This window comes from Phoca vitulina, unplaced genomic scaffold, assembly GCF_004348235.1.
Source record: "Phoca vitulina isolate PV1807 unplaced genomic scaffold, GSC_HSeal_1.0 scaffold10, whole genome shotgun sequence".
Taxonomy (NCBI): domain Eukaryota; kingdom Metazoa; phylum Chordata; class Mammalia; order Carnivora; family Phocidae; genus Phoca; species Phoca vitulina.
The window spans coordinates 21,842,229-21,863,935 of NW_022589713.1; the positions used below are offsets into that span (position 1 = coordinate 21,842,229).

Genomic DNA, 21,707 nt, shown 5'->3' on the forward strand with positions numbered 1-21,707 from the left:
AGAGTGTGAGACCAAAGAAAACAGCTGGTGAAAAGCTGGTCCAGAGCATTGCAAGAAGCATCTTGCTTTCCTCGTCAGCAATGTCAACTGGGCCCCAGGACTCAGGAACCATGTCGGCAATATCAACTGGGCCCCAGGACTCAGGATGAAAGAGTGATGCTGAACCCTCCCTCACAGGAACAGATCCTGGGCTTTCTGGAGCCAGGAGGTCCAAGACAGAGAGGCATACATCACAGAAACAGACCTCTCTGCCAGGTCCCCACACCAGATGATGGTGGCTTTGGGCAGGGCAAGTCTGGATGGAAGGAAGACCTGTGCCCTGCCTCCTCTACCACTGCAAACTCTTTTTCCTTCAAAAGTTACCCCCTCCTTCAGGAAGCCACCCTGGTTACCCTAGAGTACTCCAAACTCTCCGTCCTCTGACTTCCCACAGCACTGACTTCCTGGCTGTACCCCTGAGCACTCACCTGACCTTAACTGCTATTCCAGGCACCTGCCTTCCCTTCTAGGTACCTGCCTTTCCTCTCCCATTGCCACAGTTCTGCTTCTGCTACTTCTCCCATGATGTACTCCCCACCACTCTCCATCTCCATATAGTCAAGGCCCAGTGTACCCCTAAGATTCCCCTAGAAACAGGCCTTACAATGGCAGCTCCTCATCTGAGCTGTCCTCGGGTCTCTCCACCCAGCACCGGGCGCCCCAGTCTTGTCTCCACAACCAGATCTTCAGGGCCTCCTCTGCTGTCATTGCTTCTGTTTGACCTGAGTCCCTGGCTTTATGCGTGGGGGCACCAGCATCAGCCTCCCCCTGAGTGAACTATGAAGTGTGCCAGAGAGCCAGTCCGTCCATTCGCCCATCTATCCCTCCACGTTTACCAAGTGCCTCCTCTGTGCCAGGCCCTGGGCTGGATTCTGAGGGACGCTCGGGCAGCCTGCAGCCAGATGGACACAGCACCGACTGCAGCTTTGCTCGTGGGCACGAGAGGGGCTTGGGAGAAGTGATGTGAGGTCCAGCCGAGCACATCAATCCTTGATGACACCACGGCAGGCTTCTGCATCCTTGTCACGTGTCACCTCCCCCACGATTACTGTGATCACTGATCATCACGCAAATCACGGCAAGCACGGCTGAAGCACGCATATCATCCCCAGTGTTGCAAAGCCTGTGGAATCCTGAGTCTGTCATCGAAAGTTCAGAAATGAACCTAAGGCATCTTCCTCAGCGTGAATGCAGCACAAACCAGAAGGGTTGTGAAATCCCTGAGGAGCTGGAGCGGCAGGAGCGAGGTGAGGAGCAGCCCGGGGTGCCCAGCCCTGAGAGTCTGGCCTGAGCCTGTGTGTGCTTCCCTGTGTGGGTTCAGACCACCCTTCCTAGGAGAATCACACCTTTCTTCATGAAAAGAAAACTCGAAACCAAAAGATACCTATAATAAGAACACGCTGGGGAAGCAGAACCCTTGGGGATGTCTACCTGATTTCTGCTGTCACCACGGAGATGCAACTCCCCCTGCCATGCTGAGCAGGGGTGGGGGCACAAGTCCTTCCTTCACACATACACAGGAGTGTGGTGGAGACGAGGTTACAACTTGGGGATGACGCATGGGAAATAAACACTGGGAACACAATCCAAGATCATCCAAAGTATGGTTTCCTATGGAGGCTCACACAGGCCATAGCAACAGCCCACTTTCCAAGGTCCTGGCCCTTGTCTGGGGATGTACTTCATCCCTGATAACTGATAACCATCCTTGTGGAGAAGATCATGGCCCATCCCTATCCCCACCCCAGGAATAAGACCCAGCAGGTAACAACCTATGGTCTTCTCAGCACAACACCGCAACCCAGTCAGGCAGAGGTGGGGGCGGCATTCCTCTGTTACCTCCAAACAACCATCCAAGTCAAAAATGGACCCAGAACAGACAACCCAACAACAAAAATGGACAAAAGATCTGAACATCCATTTCATCAAAGAATATATATGAACAGCTAAGAGGCACATGAGAAGCACGTCATTAGTCATTAGAGAAATGTACACGGAAACCAAAATGAGACACCGTTATACTGCCACCAGAATGGTTAAAATTTAGAAGACTGACAATATCAGCTGTCGGTAAGGACGTGGAGTACCTGGGACTCTCATACATTGCTGGTAGGAATGCAAGGTGGTGCAGCCACTCTAGAAAACAAATTGGCAGTCCCATAAAGTCAAACCTACACTTACCGTATTCTCCAGCAAATCCACTCTTGGGTACTTACCCAAGGGAAATGCAAACCTATGTTTCATTTTGTGTCCACAGGAAGACATGTACTCACAGTAGCTTTGTTTATAAAAGCCCAAAATGAGAAACTAGGAAAAAACGCCCATCAACTGTTGGATGGATGAACCAACCGTGATGTACCTGTGATGGAACACTACCCAGCAATAAAAAGGAGGGAACCAGTGATACAGGCAACAACATGGATGAATCTCAAATGCACGACCCTAAGTGAAAGAAGGCAAACATATGCTATGATTCCATTTATACGAACTTCTACAAAAGGCATAACTAGAGATCCAGAAATCAGCTCAGTGGTTGCCAGAGGCCAGGGGCAGAGGGCGGGGAATGACAGTGAAGGGATGTGAGGGTATTGAAAATGTTCCGTATCGTGTTGGTAGGGTGGCTACACAACCATATTCATTTGTCAAGTCTCGAGGGATTTATACAATTAAAACTGGAGAATTTTATTATACATAAATTATATCTCAAGAAAATTTATTTCTTTAAAAAAATGGACACAGATGGGGATTAAGGCGTGCACTTGTTGTGATGAGCACCGGGTGATGCATGAAGTGTTGAATCACTATATTGTACACCTGAAGCTAATATTACACTGTATGTTAACTGACTGGAATTTAAATAAAAATTTTTTTAAAATTTAAATTTAAATTTAAAAATGGACCAACAGACTCCAGAAACGATTTTCAAATCTAGTACCCTCAGCGCTGGCATCCAGAAAGCCCAAGCTGACACAGCCATGCTCGTTCAGGTAGTGAAATACTTCACGCCTCCTGGTAAATCACCACTGCCTGAGGCTTCTGGTTACCCTTGTGCCCCAGGACCCAACAACTAAAGGTTAATCCCAGCCAGCGGGGGTCCTCCTGGATCAGCCAAGGTGGACACCCTTCCCAACGGGTCAGTGCCACACTGGGTAAAAGTGAGACGGAGAGACAGAGGGTGCAAAGCAGCGCTCTGACTCAGCTGAGAGCTGGCTACTTTGCTGCAGGCTTAGTGTGCTTCGGTCATGTATTCTGAACAGGGGCGAAAACTGATTCTTGGGGGACACAGGGGAACAAAAACACTTAGCTATTACAACGGTTTGGGGTCCTCCCAAAAGCCCCAGTAATATAAACACATACACAGTATGTCTGTAGTATTAACATTTCACAGGGTCTGGAGTGCTTAAGAAGAAAATGTCTGCAAAGACTCCTTAGAGCAGCAGCAACGAGAATCGGGCTGAGAGACAGTGGTCTAGATGCAGATCTCCACGGGAGAAAGTGACACCCCAGGGCAGCGCCTCAGCCCAGGTGTGGAATTGCCACCTGCTAAGATGACCTCTGCGGTGGGCCCCAGTCATCGTCATAGTCAGGTGGCATACTTGGGTGTATATGGGGGTGGATGCGCACACTTAGGGTGCGCAGGAGGGAGTGGCCACAGGAGCACCTGTGATCCTTTTCTCTACGGGACACCTCTTCATGGGAAAGCCAGTCAGTCACTCACTGGCCTCCTGTGAAAGCCCTGAAGCCAGCTCAACTCAGCAAACTCTCCCCGGGACCCCCGGGGCCAGCACCCAGCTCAGCCCAGGCCATCGAGACGGCTGCAGTCAAGACTCCACACTGCGGTCCACAGGGACTCGGGTAGAAATCCAAGCCCCCCACCCCTTTCCTCCCTGATGTCTGAGCTTTCTGGAGCCCACGATGGCAGAACCGCGCGAGGCACGTTCAGGGTTTTCTGCTGTGTTAAATAATAAAGACAACTTCCAGAGGAGAAGAAAATCAGCCCTGTAGCTGAGTGCCCCACTATTGTCAAGCTCAGCCGAGCCCGAGCCTCCTTGGGAATGGCTTCCTTTGTACGCTTATACATTATGACAATGCTATAATTGTTCTTTCAGTCTCTTCCCGATATTTAATAACAACATGAAGTGGGAGTCGCAAAGGTCAGCCCTACCGTAGAATAAGCTCTGTTTTCATTGTCCTTTTCTGAATAGTGTCTTCCATTTGCCAGGCTGTTCCAGGCCCGTGAGCCCTGGTGGCGGAGGCCTGGAGCTGTTACAGAAACAGCACCACCTCCTCAGGGTGGAATACTCTAATTTGCTAAATGGTCCAGTGTCGCTGTCTGTCTATATCATCCGCATACGTACACACACAGACACACACACGCACAGACACACGCACTCTGGGCTTTCCTGCACTCCGCCCGTGCTGCCCTCGGCTACAAGCCCAAGAACAGAAAGAATATCAACTGCCAGGAGTAGAGAAACTAGGGGATACACACACACTTGGCATATTCACGTGGGCACTTACTCTCTCGTTAAGTGAGTACTGAAATGTCCTAGGACCACAGATGAATAGAGTCGTGTAAGTGTGCTAAAAAGAACTTTCTTTAAATTGATGCTGAAAGCTCACCCCCAGGTAGCAAACGGGGGTCACTCTTTGCAGGACACAGCACGTGATGGTGGACCAGGAAGCCATGGTGCCCTGAGCCCTGGTCTAGCCCTGGCACGTTCCAGGTGGCTGAGCCTCCTTGGGGTGGTCATTTTACTTCTCTGAGCCTCAGCTGCCAGATCTGTAAAATGGACCTAATTCACAGCCTGTCTGAAGAAGACAGGACTCCCTCCGATGCAGAGATCTGGGATTCTCTCTCTGAAGACAGGTATCAGAGGAGAGTTTTCAGGGGCCAACCAGTTATTGGGGGCATTTCAGCGCAAGGGTCCCCTGGAAGGCCGCATGCTCAGATAAGGCGAGGAGGAAGTGCACTGTAATTCCGAACCAGCGTGCTGTTGTGAGTAAATGTGTTTCATGTCTGGGCAGGGTTCGGTTTGGTAACTCACACCGTAAAAGAGGGCGATGTAACCCTGGCGGTCCGTGTAGGAGAGCAGCTTTGTACCCAATCCCGAGGGTACGATAGTTGCTAAGGAACCATTGAGATGCAAATGAATTGGCAAATACTTAGCAGCAAGATATCAGAAAAGGGTGGGGAGGGGACGCTTTGAACAAGTTAGTCAGGTGAGTGAAAGGAAAATTACTTTCCTCTGATTGGAAAAAGAAAACCACGGGTTTTCATGTCGAGCAGCAGCATTGTGCTCCTGTGTAAAAAAAAAAAAAAAAAAAAAAAAAATTAAACTGCTCTTTTTCTGCTTGGCTGGGAGTAGAGGAAAGTTGGAGCCAAGAGCAGGGAACTTGGAAGGGCAAATGGAGTCCTCCTCTGATGTATTCTAAGCAGATTCCTCAAGAGAGGAAGAGACATCTAACGTATGAAGGAAGACGTGTACAAAGGACTCTGAAGACCAGCCATCTTTATAGAAGTCTCAGAGCCTTGACAAAAAGTACACAGGACACAATGGATAAATATTCTACTGATGTAAAACGGAAATTCCAGGTGAGACTAAGCCAGGATTGATAATGTCGAGAAATGAAGGGAAATGAGTCATCCCGTTGTTCCTAGGAGTTTGCATTTCTTTCATTCTTGCTCTCCACTGGGTATCGAATTTAAATGCAACTATTATGTTAAGATGTTCTGATATCTATGTCGCAACCCAGAGAGCCACAGTCACAGGTAGGGCCCCTCGCACAGTGTTTTTTCATCTTGCCCCAAATAGGAGCCCTTCTCCTTCAGAGCCTGGTTGAGATAACTTCGCCTTAAAATCACTTTGCCTTTAGCCAAACACCCCTGCTATTTGTCTGCTCAGGAGTTTGAGTTTGATCGTGATGCTCAGGAATAGAGGTAACATCCTCATCAAGAAAGAAGCTATTTGCCCAGCCATCCTGGGTTGTTACTTTTCTCCATGACCTTCGGTTTCCCCACCTTTTCCCAGATCTTCCATCGGGACCACCACAGACACAGCAGCCCCCATCTACAGCCCCTCTCTGACCCGCAGGCCCCGTCCTTTCCTTTACTGCTCTCCATTATGTTCCATGATTCAGTTATGTGGGAAGGCTGAAGGGGTGTGGTATACTGGCACCCACTCCTGCTTCTTGTAACGGCACCCTGACTTTTTGTGGGGAGCTGGTCCTCATTTCAGGCCAGGTGCTTTCAGGTGGGTCTGGGCTAACCCTCTCCCTCCAGCTCCAGAGATGGGTCGTGCGTGCCTCGAGCCTGGCCAATAAGTGCATTCCATCATCCCGGTGACAGCCTGATTCACAAGAGGGGCTTAGGACCCAAGGAACACCAAGGAGACCAAAGTTCCAGGGCTTTTGCTAGGAGGAGCACTTCTGGGAGTGAGTATTTCTCTTTCTGCGGAAGTTGCCAGAGAACGTGAGTTTGAGTTGCCAGTGGCCACATGATGGTCTTGCAGAAGGCCTGTCTGAGGATGAAGTCAACATAAATGACTCTGCTCACTGTCCCTTCAGATCCATTCTCTACCTTTCTTTGCCCTCTCCTGAGCCTCAGGAGGCTGACCTTTCTGAACCAGGCTTCCATGACCCCTGCCTTCTTGCTGAGTTCATCCCAAGCGCTGGCAGGAAGAGAGAACGAGGAGGTAAAGGAGTTCAGGGAATACAATGCCCCTTCTCTGGCCCTGCATGGTTTGGGCAGTGGCTGCCTTCCTCTATCTATGTCTACAGCTCCTGTCAAGGAGCCCTCTTCATGCTACAGCTCTTGCCAGGTACCCGTAGCTTCACTCCCTTCCCTCGCCCTGTGCACCATGGGGAGTCGTGGCTTCCCACTGTTGCCAGCTCCTGGCTGCATCCCCATCCTCAGGGAGTCCCTTAACCCTATTCATAACTGCAGAGTCTCTTCACTAAACTCCCCTCAATCAACCCTTGGAGAGGGCAGTCTGTTTTCTGCCAAGACCCTGGCTGACACAGACACAGAGTTAAAGAACGAGAAAAGGGAGACTGAGTCCTTAGGCAACACTGGTGGCCCTAGAGGTCCTCATAGCCAAAGCCCACTGTCCAGTAATAACAAGTGCCAGTCATCACCCCCTACCCTTTGCTTTCCTGCAGCTTGAGCTGAACATCTGCCTCTGCAACCAAAGATATGGCTAATAAAATAGGCCAAGCTCTTGATGGAGAGCTCCAGATGTCCACCTTCATGAGACAGAGAGGAAGAAAAATTCAGTCTTGCTTTCTCATTCCTACCCACTCCCATCTCTATCTGACACATTTCTATCCATCCTCCAAGGAGATTCACCCAGGATCTCTCTATTGTCTCTCTCTCTCTCATACACACATGCACACACATGCACATACACACACTCCTCCCCACTGGAAGTATGATCTCAACTGGTCTCTCCTAGCAGCTGACATGTAACCGTTATACCACATCGATCAGACTCCATCACATGTCCTGTTACAGCCTGTAGACCGCATGGCTCTCTCTCCCCCACCAGTCTGTTAATAGGTGGCTCCTTGAAGGAATGACTATGTCTTCTTTACCTTCATGTTTTCAGCTTCAAGTACAATGCTTCCCGTGTAGATGTTCAATAAATGTGTTCCGTCTGAGTATTCATGAAACTGATGGCTCCTAAGCAAAGCTGTCAGTTCTGTCTCTTTGCTCCCACTCCTCATTTCCCTCTTGTAGAATCTGGCCTCTCAGGTCTAGGAGTGGTTCAGCCTTCACTTGGAGACCTGGGATGGCGCTGATCATCCCTCAAGGCAGCCTCTTCCATCTTGGTTCAGCTTGGCTGGAAAGAACTTCGTAATCAAGGCAAAATCTGTCTCTCATGCAGAGTAAAGCTAAGCCTGTTTGGCAAGACCAGCCTTCACGTGCTCACAGAGACACGTTTTCCCTTCCCCATCCTCTCCCTCATTTCAAGTTGTCCAAGCCTGCACGCATCACCTTGTTTATCCCTTCGTAGCACTTTCCTAAAATTATATTCTATGTCATTTGTCGTCTTCATGACTGTCCCCCCAAGAGCTGGGACACTTTCTGTCCTGGGCATATAGCCTAGCACACAGTAGGAGGCTAAGAAATATGTGTTAGATGTTGAATGGATGACATACCATTTCTCCTCCCCCTCCCCAGCTTCTCCCTAAGTCCTCTCCGGTTTTCTCTAAACCATTCTTTCTACTACTTCTGCCAGTATATTTTGGTTTTCAATTGTTGTATAACAGACCAACCCCAAACCTGATGGCTTTAAACAGTGACACCATCTATTTTGTTCACAAATCTGTGATTTGGACAGGGCTCGGGGAAGAAAGCCTGTCCCTTCCCACTGGGAGTCCACAGGGATGGCTGAAAGGATGGGGGCTGTAACTCTCTGAAACCCCCTCACTCCGATGCCTGGCATTTGCTGCTCGCAGTGGGCTGGGACCTGAGCTGGGCTGTGGCACCACAAGACCGACACATGGCCTCTCCAGGCCACTTGGGCTTCCCCACAATATGGTGGCTGGGTCACAAAGGCAAGCATGCCAGGAGAGAGAGCCAGGCAGAAGCTGGGATCCTCTATGATCTCACGTCCAATGTCATGTTATGCAGGAGCACTTCTGCCATATTCTCTTCATTAGAGTGAGTAAGAAGGCCCACCCATATTCAAGGGGAGAGGACCTGGACTTCATATTTGACAAGGAGGGCATCAGAAAATTTGCAGAGATGTTTTAAACTACTACACAAGACATGACCTCAGGTTTTCACCTAACACACACTTATTGATGCTACCTATGTGCCACACGCTAGGGATATCATGACCATTAAGATAGAGCCCCAGCCTTCAAAGGCTCACAGCACTGTGGGCTGTCCAGCGAAAGCAACACGCAATTATAGACCAGCGGGGAATGAGCTCCCACAGAGGGAGGCAAAGGCAGCTGTGGTAGGGACCAGGAGGCCACCTAATCCAGCCTGGGGCTGGAAGGAAGGCTTCCAGGGGAAGGTGACCACTCTGGTGAATTCTAAAAACGAGATAGGGTTTGCCAAGAAAAGATCAGTGAGAAATGCAACAAAAGTGGAGCAGGCAGGTGCAGACCCAGAGGCACACAGTGGCAGAAGCTCAGCTGGCCTCTGCACAGATGGGGACAAAAAGAAAAAGAGATGGTGCCCAGGTGTGCGTACCTGTGTAGTGTGTGTGCATGTGTTCCTATGTGGAGCAGGGGAAAATGAAGCAGCAGGCGATGCTGCTGGCCAGAGGGACAGGAGGAAAGGAGGACCTGGACTGTGAAGGGTCTTGCACTGGTCGGGACGATGCTGGAAGAGATTCACACACATAGTAGCCAGGATGAACCAAAATACCAATCTGTGGTCTGACACCCAAAGTTTGGTCTGACCGCTGCCCAACATGGGCCCCTGGGCATCTGCCAAAACTCAGTGGATTTTCCGATGAGACTGAGGTCCTCTTCCTTGCCCTGAAAGTTAGAGTCTGTGTTCCTCCATCCAGCCCCTTTGGATGCATTGCCAAAGGGGCTGAAAGGATCCCTGGATGGCTCCCCTTCCACCTTCCCCAGTGATGCTCCTCCTCTCCCTCTCCCCTCCTCCAAGCTTGCCACCCAGTTCCAGGCTCGGCATCAATGAGAAAGCCAAGGGCAAAGGTCCTACCTTGATGTGTTAGAAAAACAGCAAGAGAAAAACAAGAGAATAATTAACTGCAGGGCCCGGCTGCCTCTCACAGATAAGGCATTTTCTCTGCTGCCACTGTAGACGGAGCTGCCTGCAATTTTCCCAGTCCTCCTGCTCAGCCCTTTCCACAGTCACGGCCCCAAGGGGCACCAGCCACCGTCCAATGAGACTAGGACACTGAGGGGTTGCTCTCCTCCCCATCCTCCCACACATCCTTCCATGCTCAAAGCTGCTGCTAAATCCCACTGTCCTTCTCTGATGTCATGGTGTCTGCACCTGGCCAGGTGGGTGGGAGCAGCCAGGACTCAAGCAACACAGCCCCGGGCAGGACAGGACCCACAGGACAGAAGCCAGGGAGGTCCCCAAAGGTGAGCACCTGCAGCTCTCCCTCCTCCTGGAGTTCCAGGAGACCCCCAGTGACCCACAGTGACCTTGCTCCCCACACCCCTCCAACTCCCACCACTAAAAGCCAGGCACAGGTGCCAAACTGCAACCACCTAAGCAAAACAGTTCATCTGAGACAAGAGCCAGATGGACATACAGCAAACAGGAAACCAATAATGACCACAGTGGGGGGGGTCTGATTGCTGGGGAGCACACGGGAAAGGCAAAGTGCATGCAGGAAAAGGTAAACTGGAAGGAAAAAGGTTTTCTTCCACCTGGGGGCACAGGTGGGGCAGTTCCAGAGAGATAAGGAGAGCCTGGCCACAGGAACCTGAATGTGGAGACCCGTAGCACTGTCTGGGACCTTTGACAGTACTTGGCAGGACAGTAAACAGCTGGTGCATAAGAGATGCTCCCTGAATTAATTCCTGAATAAGCGACATTAATGGGAAAGGTGCTGAACTGGGAGGCAGAGGCCTGGGGAGTTGTCCCACTTGTCAAAACATCAGTTTGAATCTTAGCTCTTTTTTTTTTTAAAAGATTTTATTTATTTATTTGACAGAGAGAGAGACAGCGAGAGAGGAAACACAAGCAGGGGGAGTGAGAGAGGGAGAAGCAGGCTTCCCGCTGAGCAGGGAGCCGGATGCGGGGCTCGATCCCAGGACCCTGGGATCATGACCTGAGCTGAAGGCAGACGCTTAACGACTGAGCCACCCAGGCGCCCCTGAACCTTAGCTCTTAACTTAACCTCTCAGAGCCTTGGCTTCCTCACCTGTAAAATGGGACAATGAGTGCTTGGATATTAAGGGTATACACAGGGACCAGCATGTGGCAAAGGCTCAATGGACAGATGGAGCTTAGTTCAGTCCTGGTTCTAGTGCCACCAGGCTATAGGATTTCTGGAAAGTGTCTTCCCTTCAAGTCTGACCCCTTGTCTCAGCTCCCTAGAGCTCCCGAGAGCCCCCAAAGGCTAGTGCTAGGCTACAGCCTGGGGTTCCTGCTCCCCTCACTTGCCCCCTCCCCTCCTGGCCACCTGCCTCTGCCCATTTCTCTGCTCATTATCACCTCCACTGGGGGATGGAGAAGCAGAGCAAGGAGGTTAAATTCAAATCAGTCACTTTGTCACTTGCTGTCAGGAAGCGGGAGGGGAGAGAGGAGAGACTCAGGGCCTCAGGTGCAATCTGCAGGCAGAAATGAGTCCTGGTAATTCTCGAGAAATTTCCTGTACGTGTCCACATTGGCCCAGTTCTGCTACAGAGAACTCCAGGGGAACCTTCCATGAGGGGACAGTGCAGCCTCCTGAAGCAGCTGTTAATGGTGTGTCTGGGCTGCTGGGATTTCACCTGACCTAGAGGAATATTTCTATAGGTGATGCAAGGGGAAACAGGTCCTTCCTCCTCTCATCCTTTTTCCCCTTTAGCAAATGGCTTGTCCGGAAGCCCTCATCATCAGCAGGGTCTTAGAGTATGGTGAAGGGCTCCCAGATCTTCAGCTCTGGGCACTCTCTCACAGAGCTGAGCAACATTCCATGCTGGCTGGGCAGTGAGGGAGCAAGATGCCTTTTCTCGGCTGTGGAAATGAAGCCTTCTCGTTCACCAAGTTAGAGGCAAACTGACAAGCCAGGTACACTGAGAGACACCTGGCAGATGACACTACATGGGACCAGCGGGGCCTGGGGTTCCAGCACTGCCTGCGCCGCCCACGCGGGCCTGGGCCTGCTGCTGGCCACTGGGAGGTCCCTAGAACAGGGCCTGCCTCGTGGAGGGCATGAGGCTGAGGCCCTTCTTGATGCTAGCCAAGCTCGCCCTCGCTCATCTCTGATGCCCAAAAACAGGGTCCTGAGCTGCCCCTGCAGAAACCCCACCAGCCTATGAGGAGTCACACCCACCCACAATTAGCCAGGGGGTCACCACGCCCCACTATGCGCCAGACAGTTCTATAATGGTTTACCCCCCTACTTCTCGCACTGCTTCTACCCCGGGGTTTGCCCCCACCCCAAGCCCCCGCTACCCTCTCCCCCATAATGACCCCTCCTCTAGTCTTAGTCAACAACGAGAAGACTGAGGCACAAAGAGAGAGAGAGAGAGAGAGCTAACACTGGTGTGTTTGGTTGCTCGCTGTGGCTTAGGTCAGGTGGAAAGCAGTTTTCCATTAGCAAAGAACCAACCCTCACCCCATCCTCCAGGCCTCCCTGGCAAGTGTGTTCCCATTTCTCTAATCCCCAGAGGAGTGATCAACAAAAGCCAGTGAGGTAGCTCAGACATCAGGTGTCAGGGGTCTTTGACGGAGCAGGTGGCCCTGACGGGGCCAGACAATGCCCCCTCTCCCAGCACAGTCAAACACACTCTGACCAAGAGCCCCAACTGTTGCTGAAATTGAAGTGGAAGCCACAGAAGGAGCTGAGGAATTTCTCATGTACTATTTTGCTTTTAAATATGAAATCTCTCCCAGGGTGTAACTTTATTACTATAGTAATTTCCTCAGAAGGGCAGGCATCCAATGTTCTGTTTCCCCACCACCTTTGGAGACATGGAAATCTGACAGAAATATTCAGGTTGCTTAAGTGGCTAGTGCAGAAGAGGGAGACATAAAGGGAGCTCTTCCAAGGATGCAGACTCCTGAAATCCAGGTGGAGGGATGTGCTCTAGACTGTCAGGTGGAGGCAGGTAAGGGCCCCGTGTGCCCCCTCCACCACCCCAGGATGCATGGGGTGCCCAGGCCCATCTCCTTTGGGGACACTTGCCTGTAATCATCTCTTACTTGGGAGAGCTGGCCAGGGCAGGGAGAGGAGGAAAGATATTCCAGTCCTTCTACTAGATTCTTGATCACAAGTCATGCTGTGGTGCAGGTCTCCAACAGTGTGTATGTGCGTGTGTGTGTGGGGGGGGGGGGGGGAGTAAGGGTAGGAGGTGGGAAAAAGGGCAGGAAGGGAGCTACGTGGAGACTGGTGTTTGAGCTGAAGCACTGAGATGATCTGAACACTTCACTCATCTCTTCTCCCATGACCATGCAAACACGGAGTGCTCAGTAATCAATGAGGTACCCAATGGCCAGTGGCTGATGAGCATCTGGAATTCTTCCTGCCCATGGATTCAGGCTGATCTGAACCTTTCTTCATGCAAAACACCCAGAAGTGGTGTAGGAAGGTGGATGGTTATGAACACAGACTCCAGAACCTGACCACCCAGGTTCAAATGCACTGCCACTTAACTATCTACATGACCTTAGCAAATAACTTATCTACTCTGTACCTCAGTCTTCTCACCTGAAAAATGGGAGTAGGGTTGATAACAACACCTGACTGATACAGTTGTTGTATCAACTAAGTGAATTAACTTATGTAAAGCACCTAGAACAACACCTCGTGTAAAGTGTTGGCTATTATCGGCCGTTCCCAAATATACTGGTGTCAGGCTGCCTGCATCTGAATCACTGGAGCCCTTTGTTAAAAATGCAGATGTCCAGGCCATTCTGACTCAGCAAGTGCAAAAGGGAGCAAGACTACCCAGGATTTCTGACCACAGCTTAGCTGAGAACCTCCCCCTGAGCAGTGTTTCCAAGAAGCACCTACACCAGGATCTTTAGGGAGACCAGAAGCAGATTCTCCGGGTCCATCCAGACCTGCTGAACCTTTGGGGTGAGCACTCAGGAGTCTATAACAAATTGCCTAGGTGCCACGAGGCTTCCTGAAACCTGAGAACCACTGCCCAAGTTGATACTCCCCTCTTCTGGCTTTTAAAATTGTTTCCACCCTTTGCTCACATTGGCACCTGCTATGCTCCTGAATCTGAGTGTTATTAGGAACTCTTAGAGACTAGCTATACATGATACAGTTGATTGTTTTGATTCAATAATAAAAAAGTATCTTTGACTTTAACAGCACCTTAATTTTTGAACTAGTAGAGGTATATCCTAGTAACATACATAACTTGTCCGACTTCTGAGGTTGAAACAGATGAGCATCACAACCCAGAGAAAGACACTCAGCCAGGGGGACTAGGTGATTTCCCAAAACCACAGAATGGGGAGATGAAAAATCCAGGTGGACGACTCTGGCTTCACAATCCAGCCATCTGTCTGCACCTCATGTGGACCTCAACCCCATCCTCATGGTCAGACCCCATTCTCAACCCTGCACCTCCTTCCACTACCCCAAGTTCACTAAATTCAGTCAACCAACGAGAGAATAGGTAGTTTCTGGTCAATGGGGTGAGGGTGGGTGCACACACTAGATCCAGAGGAAGGGGTCGTGGTGCTGTCATGCACTCCCTGGCACCACCCTTCCTCTCCGGTCCAATCTGTTTTATCAAAGATTACTTGTAGATGGGTAAAATTGTAAAGGATGCCATATCATGTCTCTGCCTCACGGGCTTTTCCCAAAGCACATCTTGGTAATTAGGATCCATACTGGTGAGGGGCCAGGGCAGGGGCTCTGAGATCTAGGTCTGCGTCTGCACAGGTCAACAAAAGGTAGGAGGGACTGGGGCAAGATACTCTGTGGCCCAGCAGGCCTTCCTCATGCTCCGGGGCACCGCTAGTGGTGACTCTGCTCTGTCAACCCAGAAGGTTCAAGCTGGGGTTGGGTCCAACCTCCGCAGCTATTTACCCTGCCAAGAATTTTCTCAAGTGATTACCCAGAGCTGCGTTGCCCTATTTCACCAGCATTCCCTTCGCTGGCTTGAAGGGGGTCCCTCCACAAAGACTGAGTAATAGCCACCTTTCCACAATGCACAGAAGATAAAATCACCTAACAGAATTTCCTCAAATTTACTTGTCTCTCCCACACATTTTTTTTAAATCTTTGGCGCCTGCTACTGCTGGTAGGCTCATGCACACTCACGGATGCCCAAAACAGATGCACACACAGCAAAGAAATATTAACATAAAATGCAGAAACAGCCAATCAGTGCCTAGCCTGGCCGCCTGTGGTAGACACAGGGCCTGAGGTTGGGGGTTTTTCACCATGAACTTCTTTTTTTTTTTTTTTTAAAGATTTTATTTATTTATTTGAGAGAGAATGAGATAGAGAGAGAGCATGAGAGGGGGGAGGGTCAGAGGGAGAAGCAGACTCCCTGCCGAGCAGGGAGCCCGATGCGGGACTCGATCCCGGGACTCCAGGATCATGACCTGAGCTGAAGGCAGTCGCTTAACCAACTGAGCCACCCAGGCGCCCTCACCATGAACTTCTAAGAAGATTTAAGTGTGTACCATGTAGCTCAGTGCCCTTGCATTTTAAGATGCGGTATGCCCCAAAGGGGCACAGTAACTCAGGCGTCTATCCATGCATCAGCAACCCCTCCTGAGAACCCACTATTTGTCAAGCCCCAAGAAATCTACCACCGAATCAAACACATGAGCGTGTTCGAGGACAGCAAGCCCAGGACTTCACTCTAGGCCACACCTAAGAGCAGGTCTCCTGGGCGTGCTCTGGTCAACCAGTGTCCAGACACTGAGGTCCAGACCTGCAGGTATATGGTCATTCGTGGATGCCAGGGGTGGGGATGGGAGGATGCTATGAGCTTTCAGTGATGCTGGATGGCTGCCGCCCAGAAAGGCCAATACACTTAGTCCACTCTGAGGGCAGAGTGTCTGCTGCCAGCCCAACATGTCCCACTGCTGCAGAAACACCTCGAAAGAAGCCCAGGCCTCCAGACCCTGTTTTGAAGAGCACAGGCCAAAGGGCAGCTCAGAGAATGCAGATGGTGGCCTTCCCTCGTAGACCCCAGCAGCCTGTTCTCAACAAGATCCCAGACCCAGTGTGAAAAGACATGGGCTTTAAGAGGCAGGTGTTTATCTGGACTAAGAGGTCTGGTTGTGTGTCCAGAAGGCCAGAGGATATCAGCATCCCTCCCTCCCAGCCTGCCCTGTTCTCCTCTGAAAATAGACTTTAAAAGCCCCAGAGAGCCTTTTCCCTGCAATGGCATCTCTCTCCCCACAAAGCCGAACCACTGGCTGGAAACCAGGAAGGGGAGGGAAAAGGAGGGAAGGGGGGCTCTCTTTCAGTGTGGGTTTTCCCACACCCCATGTCAACCAGCCCCTTCCTTTCTCCCACCTAGGCAGAGGGTCTCATAGGGGTCTGCCTGTCTGGCCAAGGGTCCCCAACTGGCCCATGGCTTCCACTGTCCCTTTGTTCCTGCCCTGGCGGGGGCTGAGAACTACCTGATCTTCGAGCTGCTGGCCCTGGGCCACAAGGCCCTAGTGCAATTCCACCAGAGCTCCCCCCCACCTCCTCGCCAAGGGAAAGAAGACAGACACAGTAAGTGGCCAAAGGAGTAAAGAGGGGCGCCCCTAGCCAGAGCAGAGTTTGGGAGGGATCTGCTGTCTGTGTAAGCAGCTCATTGATCCACTTTTCTGATAATTATTCCTCACTCATCACAAACCGAATGATGCTGGCCCTAGCCCAGCCAGGCAGGCGGGAAGGCGGTTCCGTGTGTGAAGAGGAGAAAATGAACCTGCCTGCGCTCGTTGGAGGAGAGATGGGAGTGAATGGTGTGTACTATCCCTGCGCACTGAGCAGGGACGATGGGGCTGCTTTAATATTCTGCTGAATGTGGTGTTTCTTTTAACCCTTGCTGGAGAGATTTCCAGCCGAGACTCAGGCTCCTCTTGCCAAGCTACTGGCAAAGTTTCTGGGGCTGTGCCGAGAGAAGGGACCAAGTCCCACAACGTGAGCCACTCCAGGCGACCTAGTGACAGGGCCCGTTATACAGGCTGGGTGCCGGCACAAGGGCACCCTCCCTCGGGCAGCTCCAGCCCAGCAGACGGGGAGAGCTCACCAAGAAGAGGTCAGGAAGGAAACTGCCGGCATCCAGACGCCTGGTGTGTTCCCACGCGCTTGCTCTCCAAACAATTTTGCTCGCATGCACGTGCCCTCCTTCATTGATGGAGACCCAGTGCCAAGACCAGGCTCCCAAAGTGGGCACCCATCTGCTCTCCGGGGCCCAGCCCCCGGCCCTCTGGCGCGCGCGCGAAGAGCGGCGGGTAGGACGCACCGCCCCAGCGCTGCCAAGTCCAGCCTCGCCTAGCCCGTTGCTCTTGCTCGCTCACCCAGGTTGTCCTGCCTGGTTTGGAAGTGTACAGCGCCGTGCTCGTCCTAGCTCAACTGCTCCCGCCCTTGCCCCTCTGTGAGTCAAACCCGACCGACCAGCTCTGCTCCCGGGTGTCTGTCGCCCGCGCTCCCCACCGCTCTCGTCCCCGCACGTCCCAAAATGCAACCCCTCCGCACAAAGATCAGCAGCCAGGAAGGGCAGCGGGAGGCAGACAAAAAACCCATCTTCAGAAAAGCAAGTGAGAGCTTTCTAGGCATTGATCGTCCCACCCCCGCGCCGCCACCAGAACGAACGCGGGACAGAGCGCTCTTCCCTACACCGGGAAGGAATCAGCCCCGCCCCGGGGGCCCCGACTGCCCCAGCTCCGCTGGAGAAAGGAAGCGCTTTTCGGAGGGGTCAGGGGCGCTGGACCACGGTGTCCGGGGTGGGGGCGTTTCTCTCCGGGCAACCGGTAACAGCCTGGCGAGGGACGGGGCAGCCCGGCCGAAAGAGCCTCCAGTTCGGAAAGCGGCGCGGGCGTCAGGGGCCGCGTCCCTCCCGCGCGTAGTCCCTCCCCGGAGTTTCAGCGCTCCCGCCACCGGGAAGCGCGGCTGCGAGCCCGGCCGCGGCGGCGTACCAACCCCCCACAGTTGCTGCCACCCCGGCAACTCCGCTCGGCTCCCGGGCCCAGCCGCGTTCCCAAGAGGGGTGGCAGCCCGCGCTCGGCGGCAGGGAGCGGGGGCGGGGGAGGGGAGCGGGGCGGGGAGCGGGGCAGGGATTTCCCACAGGGATTCGCGGGCGCCGCCGAGCGCGGGTGCTCCCCACTGCGCCAGGCGCGGTGCCCGCGGGGCGCGCTTGCCCGGCCACGGCCCGGGGCTCAGCCAAGGCTAAGTAGCAGGGGGAGTGTCGCTGCCCGTCGCCTCCCGCCCGGCGAGTCTCCCTTCCCGGGCGAAGGGGATGCTGGGCGAGTTTCTGCCGGACAGACCACCTAGCCACCGCATCCCGGTTCCCAGGCTCAAGAGGCGATAAAGGTGTCCGCCTCGCCCCGACTTGACCCGGGAAAGATGCAGCTCCACAGGCTCCGGGACCACCGAGAGTACGGCAATGAACTCAGTTCCTCTCCGGCGGCCACTTTCGGGGCACCGGGGCAGAGCTCCTCTGGCCCCCGCGCTCAGCGCTAGCCCGCCGAGCCCAGAGTCCCGGAGCCCGCCGAGCCCGAGCTGAGGAAAAGGAGAGGTGGCGCACGGCCACCTAAGCGCATCCGTGGCCAGGACAGGAGGGGAGCCGATAGGCGCCCGCACTCCAGGGGCCGGAGAGCCCGAGCCGTCCCTTCGTCCCCAGCGCCCGGCGCCCCCGGAGCTAAGGAGCCTGCACCGCAATGCAGCGGGCTCCGCGCTCCCGGAGCCGAGCCGAGGCTGCGGGAGACCCGAGCTGCCCGGGAGCGCCGGGGCGCGGGGGCCAGGGGCTCCGCGAACCGCCTGCGGGCTCTGAGAGCCAGCCGGGGGCGCGCCAGGGGTGCCGCCCCAGCCTCGCGCTCGGCCGCGGCCGGGGCTCCCCCACAGCCGTGCCCTCCGGTCGCGGGAGGCGGGCGGCGCGAAGCAGCCCGAGCAGCCCCCGGGGATAGAGCCGCCAGCCGCCAACTTGCTCGGCGGAGGCTACGTTACCTTCCATAGCGGCCACTGCGGATGCCAGGAGGAGCAGCAGCAGGCAATCCGGGGCCATCGCCGGCCGGCGGCCCCCAGGCCGAGCCCAAGCCGAGGCGGCCGCGCGGGGAGGGCGCCGCGTCCCGGGGCGCCGCTGCACTCCCCGCCGGTGGCTTCTCCGTATCCTTTCGCGCTCTCGCTGGGACCGGACTCCCCGGAGCGCGGCGTGGGCGTGGGCGGGAGTGTGCGCGCGTGGGGCGGTGCGGGCGCGCGTGGGTGTGGGTGTGCATGTGTGTGTGTGTGTTTATGGGAGAGGTGGGTGTGTGCGTGCGCGTGTATGTGAGAGAGAGGGCGAGGGAGTGTGAGCTGGGGAGAGCGCGCGAGCGCGTGTGCGTCCTGGTGTCACATTGCGAGCTACAGCGGAGCCTACGAGAGGACGAAGCCGGCCAGACTGACGGGGGAGGGAGCGGGATCCCCCACCATCAGCTCTCTCTCCACCCCTAACACCTCCTGTCCAATCAAGGGATCAAACCTGCAAAATTCCCCCGTCCAATCAGGCGCGAGCACCTCCTTACACTGGCATTGTTAGTTTAAGAAAAACTTTTGCTTGCAAGGCTGTGCGGGAGGGCTTGGAAGGCGCTAGGAGGGGTCCGGGCTCCCCCTCGTGGTGCTCTCGGAGAAGCGCACCGGCCCGCCCAGCTCCCCGTGCCCCGGAACCTAGGGGGCCTAGAGAAGGAGCCAGTTCAGGCCCATACCCTTCCTTATAGCCCACCAGGCCTGGGTAAGCTTTAAATAATCATTTTTTTTCTTATTTCATCTTAGCGACACGCACCCTGACAACCCATTATAGTACAACGCGAAGGCACACCCTATCCCTCTTATCCATAGCACTTCGCCTTCTCATACGGTATGGCTTTTACTAATCACTTATGTTTATTGTGGGTCTCTCCTTATTAGAACAAAGAGGGTCTCCATTCTTGGGATTCGTGTGTGTTTTGTTCACTACAGAGATCCCAGTGCCTAGAACAATGCCAGGCCCATAGAAGGGGATGGCATATATCTGTTGAATGAATGAATGAATGAATGAGGTTCAGAGAATGTGTGGACGGCTGCTCCAGTGTGTGCAGGGCACTGGATATGCTTCGTGTCCAACTCCCTGCTGCTTTAATCCTTTACAAGTCTCTGGCTGTCTTTAGTTTTCACTTCTGAATGCATTCTGTGAGCATCCACAGAGAGCTTAACCCCAGAAGTCAGGTCTAGTGGGAGACACCGGTGGCCCCACAGGACTGGAAGGAGGGACAGCATAGGGTTTTGCAAGATGAGGCACACAGAAAGGCCCCCTAATTGTGGGTGAGATCTTGAGCATGGGTTGGAAGGACTTGAATAGACAGCAACGAGGGGATAGGGCCTTGGAGGTAGGAGTGATTCTCCCAGGTCCCAGCTCCCACAGCTCTGCTTTCTCTTCCTGTCTCTGGACATAGCCAGCGTTCTAGATCAAGGACCTGCCTTGAGGCTGTAATGTTGTGCTGGAGAGGTGTCCTCACCGCATCACTCCCACCCCAGACCTGTTGATGGCCTGGTCCTACAGGGTCAGGGAGGACCTGTTAGATGCCCCTTCTAATAGCCGCAAAGGCGGCTGTCTCTACCCCACCAAGCCCTCCCCAGAGTTCTCGATGAGTTAGCCATGGGCAGATGTGGTGACCTCTTGCGCACTCTCTGTCCTCCTCAAGCTCTGCTAAATCCGTTTCCCACCTGTGTGTGTGGTCTCTCCTTTGCTTGGGCTGCACCCCCTCAGTCACAGCCAGACTCATCTCCCGGTTGGGACATTGCTTTGCTTTCTCCGCCCTCATGCTCTCACTCACACTGCTTCCCTCTCCCCCCACCCTCCATCCCACCCTGCCTCTGCCCCTGAAAGGGGGGACCCGCATCCATCTCCATTCCCTCATCATCCACCCCAACGCCATGCAAGCTGCCCTCTGCCCTGCCACGCACCACCAACATCGCTGGAGTAGTCACCGTGGGAATGACCCAGCCCCGGTTACCCATCACCCCCTGGATCCCCAGCACCCTCCCGCATCAGTGACCAGCCTCCCTTTCCGTGGTCCCCTTGTTCCTCCTGTCTTACCACTTCTTACTGTTCCCTCTTCAACCCTCAGAAGAAGCCCCCTCACCAGCTCTGTCCTTGCAACTTCTGCTCTCTAGGTCCATAGACAACTCCTTGGCAGCCTCACCTGCTCTATTACCAGCCCTCCCCTCGCTCAGGACAGATGGATGAGTCTGACTCTTCTCTCCTTCACTCTGTCACAGACTTCTGAGAAGCCCGTCTGGCAGAGTCCACCTCTGCCCCATCTTCCTCCCAGTGTCCTTGTCCCAAACCCATGAGCCTGTCCCAGTTCCTGCCATGCTCCTTCCCCTGGACAACTGGAGAGTCTGAACAGCGGCCTGGCTTCTATCCCCTCCCCCTCTAATCTTTCTGCACTCTGCTGCCGAACTAATCTTTCTCAAGCCAAACTTGATCTTATCTCTTCCCAGCACAGAAAACTAGTGGCTCCTCACTGTCTGCTAAAGAAAGACCAACCCCTCTGGCGTGGCATCCAGACTTTTCTGTGGGCTCCCTGAAACCTGCCTTTTGGGCCTGGGCTGCTCAGCCAGCCGGATCCCCTCACCACCCCCATCCCCACCACCGACCTCCCCTTTCCCTGCACCTGCCTAGTCACACACTCACCCACTTACTCAGCAAATATTTATTGAGTGCCCGCGATGAGCCAGGCAGGCCCTTGCCACAATGTGGGGCCGCAGCAGCCACAGGCCCTGCTCTGAGGAAGCTTACAGTGCAGCGGGGGAGGGTGACAAAGACGCTGTAGCATGTCAGAGGGAGACTAAAGCAAGGCAACAGTTAAAGGGTGA

At 53.8% G+C, this 21,707-nt stretch overlaps 1 protein-coding gene across 1 annotated transcript in view; it reads right to left on the reverse strand.

Moving 5' to 3' along the window:
- The window catches only part of EPHB1 (EPH receptor B1), a 414,361-nt gene extending 395,284 nt beyond the window's left edge, over window positions 1-19,077 (reverse strand). The window contains exon 1 of the mRNA XM_032408651.1: window positions 18,822-19,077. Coding sequence (XP_032264542.1) covers window positions 18,822-18,879 — 58 coding nt within the window. The 5' untranslated portion in view covers window positions 18,880-19,077. The remainder of the gene's footprint in view (window positions 1-18,821) is intronic.
- Between the last annotated feature and the right edge of the window lie 2,630 nt (window positions 19,078-21,707).